The following is an 8,474-nucleotide window of genomic DNA, read 5'->3' on the forward strand; positions in this document are numbered from 1 at the left end:
TCTGATTGTTTTCCTGTGTTCTGATTTCCCATTGCGACTCTGTTTCCTGATTCTGACTTTTCTGATTGTTTGCTGCCTGCCCCGACCTTTTTGCCTGTTTTCGATTCCGATTTTGCAGACTGCCTGTCTGACTTTGTTTGTGTACCTGTATATACAATAAGTTGCTGCAAATGGATCCCCAGCTGTATGCCTCATCCTTACAGGAGACCTCGCCAGCCGAAGATACAGCAGCTGTCGCTCAGCTCGCAACACAGCTCACCAGTCAAGCCCAGCAGCTCGCCGGCCATCACCAGCAGCTTACGCGCCTCACCCAGCTCACTCAAGAGCTCGCTGCGGATTTACAAGGGCTGCAAGGAGCCGTTGGAGCACCAAATCCTACGGCGCCAAAGCTGGCTCCCCAGGCCATTATGAACCCCGCTCCTGCAACCACCGGTCCCCGCCTCACCTTCCCAGAGAAGTTTAACTGCGGTCCTGGAGGCGGTCGGGGTTTCCTTATGCAGTGTTCGCTTTTCGTGGCACAACAACCGGCGCTTTCGTCTGTTCCCTGCTCACTGGCAAAGCATAGGACTGGGCCACCGCGGTGTGGAGAGAGAGCACCTGCCCCACGTTCGAGAACTTCCTCGCTCAGTTCCGCACGGTCTTTGACCACTCCGCCACTGGGAGCGCTTGCTGGCCATCTCACAGGGCGATCGCACAGCACATTGGCATTTCGCACTGTCGCCGCGGAAGCAAGCTGGGAGGAACGCCCCCTGCGAATGCTCTACCGCAAGGGCATAAACACGGACTTCCAAGCCGAGCTTGCCTGCCGGGACGAGGGAAGGAGCCTGTCCGAGTTTGTGGATCTCTTTATTCAGCTGGACAACCTGATGCGCTCCCCAAACATGCCCCCACACGTGCTGCCACATGTCTTGCACGTCCCAAATACCCCGAGCCAATGCAGATAGACTACACGCACCTCACGCCAGAGGAGCGAGAACGCCATTTCCGTGTCCGTGAGATCCTGGACACCGACTGCCGACCTGCCCGACCAGACCTCTGCGAGGGCGAAATAACCCGGTGAGTCAAAGTTCCATCATCCCACAATCACAGAGCTGCGCTCAAATCAGCGTGCGGCTCAAGATTCGAGGAGAGTGTGGCGCAGCCGGGAATTTCATGTCTTGGAAATTCGTTCAAACTCATAACGTTCCGGTAATCCCTTGTGTGTCCCCTTTAGCAGTGGAGGCGATAGACGGAAGGCCACTTAGAGAGGGACGCATCACCCACCTCACCAGGGATCTCAGCCTGCAGGTGAGTGACCAACATCAGGAGAGTCTCTCCTTTCACGTCATCCACTCTCCAGGACATGCTCTCATCCTCGGTCTCCATAACCCAACTATTTCCTGGCCTGAGCTGCACATCACCAGCTGGGGCAATGCATGTATTACACACCGCCGGGACTCGGAGGAGCTCCGCCAGCTCAACACCACAGACACGACGCCCATACCCTCTGACATCCCCGGTCTCCCAAACGAATACAAAGACCTCGCAGAGGCGTTCAGCAGAACCAAGGCCACGGAGCTGCCTTTATATCCTCCCTGAGACTGCACCATCGACATCCTGCCGAGGGTAACGCCACCTAGAGGGAGAATCTTCCCCCTCTCACAGCCGGAATCCGCAGCCATGAATGAATATATTCAGGAGGAGCTAAAGAAAGGGTTCATTCGCCCCTCCGTGTCTCCAGCGTCATCAGGGTTCTTCTTTGTCAGGAAAAAAGACGGGGGGCTTCGACCCTGCACAGACTATCGAGCCCTCAACGACATAACAGTGAAGTTTCACTACCCCCTTCCACTCGTGCGGTCAGCCCTGGAACAACTCCGGCCACACGCGGTATTTCACGAAACTCGACCTCCGCTGTGCCTATAATCTTATCTGCATCAGACAAGGGGACAAGTGGAAGACCGCCTTCTCGACCCAATCAGGCCACTACGAGAATTTTGGTCATGCCGTTTGGCCTATCAAACAGTTCAGCGGTCTTCCAATCGTTTAATAATGATGTGTTCCGGGACATGCTAGACTGCTGGGTAATCATTTACATCGACGACATCCTCATCTACTCTGAAAGCAAAGAAGAATATGTCCAACACATGAGGGCGGTATTGTAATGTCTCATCCAGCATCAGTTATATGCCAAAACGGAGAAATGTGAGTTCCATCAGACCGCGACGGCCTTTCTGTGGTACGTCATTTCAGCAGAGGGGGTCACCATGGATGACACCAAAGTGCAGGCGGTGCTACAGTGGCCCAAACCACGGACCATCAAAGAGCTACAACACTTTTTAGGGTTCACAAACTTCTACGGCCGCTTTATCCGTGGCTTCAGCATGATCGCAGCGCCCCTCACCTCAATGACAAGAAAGGCACCAACCCACCTCACCTGGTCACCGGAGGCGCACTCAGCGTTCAAACAGCTCAAGGAAAGCTTCACTTCAGCACCGATTCTCCACCGGCCGTTTATAGTGGAAGTAGACGCCTCCAACATGGGAATTGGAGCTATACTGTCAATAAAATGTTCCCATGCGCCTATTTTTCTCGAAAATTGTCTCCAACAGAATGGAATTACGATGTGGGAGACCGCAAGCTGCTGGCCATGAAAGCAGCGTTCGAGGAGTGGCGGCACTGGTTAGAAGGCGCACAGCACCCATTCACTGTCCTCACTGACCACCGAAACCTGCAGTACCTGCACACTTCTAAACGCATGAATCCACACCAAGCATGGTGGGCCATGTTTTCCACTTGGTTCCAGTTCACAGTGACCTACAGACCAGGGAGCAAGAACACCAAGGCCGATGCCCTGTCATGCTTGCACCGGGAGCAACACACCCACAGAGCCCATCATCCCCGAGACTTGAATCGTCGCACCCATTCAGTGGGACCTCCTGAACGAGCAAACGCTGCCACCGGTCGAATGCCCGATCGACAAGACATACGTGCCTGAACACCTGCATACTTCGCCCCTGGAACTGTTACACACGAGCCCGGCTTCCGGTCACCCCGGCATCGCGTCTACAACCCACCTGGTCCAGAATGAGTTCTGGTGGCCGTCACAGGCCGCGGACACACTCGAGTACGTCAGGCTGCACGGCATGCCACACCTCCAAAGCCTCGCATCAATGCCTCACGGGCCTACTGCTACCACTACCAGTACCAAAATGACCCTGGTCACACATCACACTGGACTTTATCACAGATCTGCCTCGATCCAACAACCACACAACCATTCTGACCGTCATCGACCGGTTCTCGAAAGCCTGCCTATTGATCCCGCTACCCAAGCTTCCTACTGCCTTCGAGACAGCGGAAATGCTCTGTAATCATGTTTTCCGCTTCTGTGGTCGGCCTGAGGACATGGTCTCGGACAAGGGTCCCCAGTTCACCTCGCGGGTCTGGATGGCCTTCTTCAGGCAGTTAAATACAAACGTCAGCCTCACTGAACACCTCAATCAAGAAATCATCCGCTTTCTCCGAACTTACTGTCAAAACAATCAAAACGAATGGAGCAAGTACCTGATGTGGGCTGAATATGCCCAGAACTCTTTAATCAAACCTGCCACCGGCCTGACACCCTTTCGGTGTCATCCACCGATCTGCCAGCCGTAGATGATTGGTTTCGCCGGAGCGAGGAAACATGGGCCGCGGCACACCGACAGCTAAGGAGAGCCATCTGGGCAAAGAAAACCCAGGCTGACAGACACCGAAGGGAATATTCCGAGTACCAACCCGGCCAGTGGGTGTGGCTTTCGACCCGCGACATTCGCCTCCGCCTACTCTGCCGTAAGCTCAGTCCCAGGTACGTGGGATATTTAACCCTACTTGAACTTCATACCAGTGCAAGGTCTCAACTTGTCTATGTACTGTCATTCTGAGCATTTTCCTTTGTTCTGATTTCCCGTTGCAACTCTGTTTCCTGATTCTGACTTTTCTGATTGTTTGCTACCTGCCCCGACCTTTTTGCCTGTTCTCGATTCCGATTTTTGCCTATCCTCTGATACTAGTGTTTTGGCCGTCCTGATCACTGCCTGTCTGACTTTGTTTGTGTATATTCAATAAATTGCTGCAAATGGATCCCCAGCCGTATGCCTCCTCCTTACACTAATCTTAACTCTATTGGGAGATCATTCAAAAACTGAGGCCCAATCACTGAAAAAGCTCGATCCCCTCTACACTTATGTCTTGAAAAGGAAACAGTGAGGAGGTTTTGGTTGCCTGATCTAAGGCTTCTGGAAGGAGGGTAAGGATGTAATAGTTCAGATAAATAAATAGGAGCTTGATTATGCAAGGACTTAAAAACAAATAAAAGTATTTTAAAACAAATTCTGTATTCAATAGGCAACCAGTAAAGAGTCCTCAGAAGAGGGGTAATGAGATCACTTTTACGCTTTTTTAAAATAAATCTGGCAGCAGCATTTTGAAATAAATGTAACTGGTTAATTTGATTTCTGGTGACACCACAGTACTGTACCGAGAGATACAATAGTCTAGATGAGAGGAGATTAGAGCATGTACTGCTCTAAGGTTTTGTCAGATTAAAAGTGCTTAATTTTTGATAAAATGCGTAGCTGATAAAAACTCGATCCAATGACAGTGGAAACTTGTTTATCAAGTTTTAAGGACTTGACTAAGAGAACACCCAGATTCCGTACCTGCGGCGACCTAAAGACGGATAGACATCCTAAGTCAAGGTTGGTGGCCTTTGTACTTTCTGTGGGGCCGAACACTATCACCTCAGATTTATCTTCATTTAAAAACAGAAAGTTTTGGGCTATCCAAGCTTTAACTTCATCTAAACACAATAAAAGGGATGTAATGGATGAGGGGTCATTTTTCTTAAAAGGTAAATAGATTTGGGTATCGTCCCCGTAAAAGTGAAACGACACTCCGTATTTCATCAGAAAGGAGCCCGGTGGTAACAGATACAGGGAGAACAGGGAAGGTGCCAGAATTGATCCTCGAGGAAGACCACAAGACAGCGGGGCAGTGGAGGAGGAAAAGTCACCCAGTTTAACTACATACTTTCTGTTTGATACTGAAGGTATGACTTCATTTGAGAAAAATGACAGAAATAACAGACATTTAAACATATTTTTAACCAAAAGGTTTGTGCTGTAGGATCTCATACCTATAAATATAATGTATCATTTATCTTTACTGTACAGAGCAGCAATAATGAGTTCACAAACACAAAACACATCTCATCACTTTTTATATCTTAGGAATTTCAGCACTTGTCCATCATTGTGTTTCTCCAGCAGGAGCAGCTCCTCTTACCATGTGGACGGATTTTGTTGAATTCTTCCTCACAGAAATCCTCCAGTCTCTTCTTCAGATCTGAGAGAGAATTCTTCACTCCATCAAATGACAGATGTTGAGGGACCCTGATGCTGGACGTGTCAAATTCTGGTTGGCTAAATAGAGGAGACTGAGGTCCAGAAGCTAAAGCCTACAGAGAAGAAATGAAATGAAGGACACACTTGTGATGTCAGACAGGGACATTTATTGCTGCTTTAATGAAATGTGTTTTAGAGAGTGTGAGGAACATCTGACTCTGTAGATCAGACAGTGTGTGTTACCTGGAGGAAATAGATGTGATCGTGTGTGTGTGAAAGCTTCTCCATCTCAGTGACTCTCCTCTGAAGATCATCAATCTCCTGCTCCATTTGCTTTAGGAGTCGTTCAGTTCGACTCAGTTCAGCCTTCTCCTGAGCTCTGATCATCTCCGTCACCTCCGAGCGCATTTTCTCCATGGAGCTGATCAGCTCAGTAAAGATAATCTCATTGTCCTCCACTGCTGTCTGTGCATTGAGCTGTTAGGAGACACACAACACATGAAGGTCCGTTTAAAGCTCATCTCTCATTCTCTCCCTTACTGGGACCCTAAATGTCTCCATGTTGTCCATGTTGTGTGTGTTTCTAGGAGCAGCTCTGTCTCTGCTCACTGCTCACCTTTATAGTGTTCACAGCCTGTTTCAGCTCCTGCACCTTCTTCTGCTTCTCCTGGAGTCTCTGCTGGAATTCCATCTGCTGCTCCTTTATCTCACTCTGAGGACACATATGATGTTATAAATGATGTGGAGATAAATATTATTGACAGTTAAAGGGTTAATGTTCACTACTGTCTTGTTCAGACTTGTTTGAGTTGTAAAATGTCTGTTGGCCGAGTGAAGGTTCACTCATCTGATCTGTTTATGATGAACGCTGAGTAAAGATATGTTTACTGAATACATTTATTTTACTTAACTCTTCAATCACAAGTTTAATCTTGTAACTGACCAAATACTAATCTTTGTATAATATTAAACTTTTTGTATTATGTTTCTTATGTTCTGTGAAGCTGCTATGAGACAATGTCCATTGTTAAAAGCTCTATACAAATTTGAAGTGAAATGAACCAAAGCTGCTGAAGCTAAATGAGAAATATCATTCGGATGAGTTCTCACCTGTTTCTCGGCTCTTCCTGCTGCAATTGATACAGCGTCATGGCTTTTATGGTTATCCAACAGGCACAAAGAGCAAATACATCTCTGATCAGTATGACAGAAGAACTCAATTAGCTTGTCGTGTTCAGAGCAGATCTTTTGTAAATTTCCAGAGGCTTCCATTAATGTGTGTTTTTTCAAAGCAGGAATTTCAAGATGAGGTTTAAGATGAGTTTCACAAAATGAAGCCACACACATAAGACAGGACTTGATGGCTTTGTATTTTCTCCTCATGCAGAAATCACACTCCACATCTCCAGGTCCAGCGTAACAGTGAGCAGGAGAAGCAGCTTGGACTTCAGTCTTCTTCAGTTTCTCCACCACTTCAGCCAGCATGTTGTTTCTGCGTAGAACAGGCCTTGGGGTGAAAGTGTCTCTGCACTGAGGACAGCTGTAGACATCCTTCTGATCCTCCTGATCCCAGTGACTATTAATACACACCTTACAGAAACTGTGACCACAGGAGAGAGCCACCGGATCCTTCAGGAGATCCAGACACAATGGACAGATGAACTGGTCCTGATCTACTGAAATACTCGCCTCAGCCATTTTCCTGAACTCAGAGAAAGAAAGAGAGATCTCTTTCGTTTTCTCTGAAACATCCTGTTTGTGTGTGTGTGTGTGTGTGTGTGTGTGTGTGTGTGTGTGTGTGTGTGTGTGTGTGTGTGGTGTGGTGTGTGTGTGTGTGTGTAAGTGTGTGTGAAAGAGAGAGAAAGAGAGGATGAGCAAAAACACAGTGAGGTTACAATATGAACACTCCTTTGTTAACCATTTCATCTCCCTTCAGAACATAAAGAACATATTTACATTTACTGAATTTGGAAGATGCATTTATTCAGAGTTAAATTCAAAAAGCTTTGAAGTTTTATTAATGACTACATCAATACTGATTCACTAAGTCACACATTAAGAATACTATGAGTCTCAAACTCTTTTGAGATCAAATCAATATGTGGTGTGATGACCCTTTGGCTTCAAACCAGCATCTGGATCATTTGTAGGATCAGAGTCAGGTGTAGGATTAACCAACTATACCAAGCAGGTTCTTAATGATCATCAATTTCATATGAAGGTTGAAACACTTTCATTACCTTTAAAAATCAAGCAGCTGTGTTTGAGGCTTTAAACTGGGTGAAGAGCCAAACTCTGCTACTGAGGTGAGGTTGTAGAAGACAGGTACATGTCACAGGTCTTACACCATGGCAAGACTGAGCACAGCAACAAGACACAAGGTAGTTACACTGCATCAGCAAGGTCTCTCCCAGGCACAGATTTCAAAGCAGACTGGGGTTTTTTCAAGCTATTTGGCAGAAACCAATAGAAATGGGCAACGCTGAGAATTTCAGATGCAGTGGTCCACAAAGGAAACTTAATACATCAGATGAATGATGCAAAAAAGCCAAACATGGAATCAAGGCTAAGTGATTAAACTGCATGGAAACATAGGGCCTGTGCTGCAGGAAAATAGCAGCAGGTCTTTGGACTGATGAAGACAAAATATAAAATATTTGGCTGTAACAAGCGGCAGGTTATTAGCCAAAGCACTGGAGAGTGATACAATAATGAGTTTCTGCAGGCAACAGTGAAACATGGTGAAGGTTCATTTCAAGTTTGAGGCTCCATTTCTGCAACTGAAAGAATGGATGCTGTTTTGCAGGCAAAAGATGGTCAAACCAAATATTGATTTGATTTGGATTTCTCTTCATTTATTTACTTTCCATTTTGTAAACTGATAAACATAAACATAAACTACTAAACACTTCTATTTTAAGACTTCTAATAAATAAGTACCCCTCATTTGAAGAGAGTCAGTGACTCAGGTGTTTGGAGGTCTAGGGGAAGTTTATTCCACCATCTCAGTGCCAGAATAAGAGTGTTGATGTCTATCTACCTCTTACCCTGAGAGAAGGTGGGACCAGTCAAGCACTGCTAGTAGATCTGAGGGAACGTGGTGCAGTGGAT

At 46.8% G+C, this 8,474-nt stretch overlaps 1 protein-coding gene across 1 annotated transcript in view; it reads right to left on the bottom strand.

Moving 5' to 3' along the window:
• LOC113648442 (tripartite motif-containing protein 16-like) overlaps positions 1 to 8,214 on the bottom strand; it is a 10,172-nt gene extending 1,958 nt beyond the window's left edge. The window contains exons 1-4 of the mRNA XM_027155632.2: positions 6,474 to 8,214; positions 5,980 to 6,075; positions 5,607 to 5,840; positions 5,305 to 5,476 (exon numbers count right to left, since the gene is read on the bottom strand). Of these exons, the coding sequence (XP_027011433.2) occupies positions 5,305 to 5,476; positions 5,607 to 5,840; positions 5,980 to 6,075; positions 6,474 to 7,289 (1,318 nt within the window). The 5' untranslated portion in view covers positions 7,290 to 8,214. The remainder of the gene's footprint in view (positions 1 to 5,304; positions 5,477 to 5,606; positions 5,841 to 5,979; positions 6,076 to 6,473) is intronic.
• Positions 8,215 to 8,474: the final 260 nt, after the last annotated feature.

This window comes from Tachysurus fulvidraco, chromosome 9 (genome assembly GCF_022655615.1).
Source record: "Tachysurus fulvidraco isolate hzauxx_2018 chromosome 9, HZAU_PFXX_2.0, whole genome shotgun sequence".
In the NCBI taxonomy this organism is placed as follows: Eukaryota; Metazoa; Chordata; class Actinopteri; order Siluriformes; family Bagridae; genus Tachysurus; species Tachysurus fulvidraco.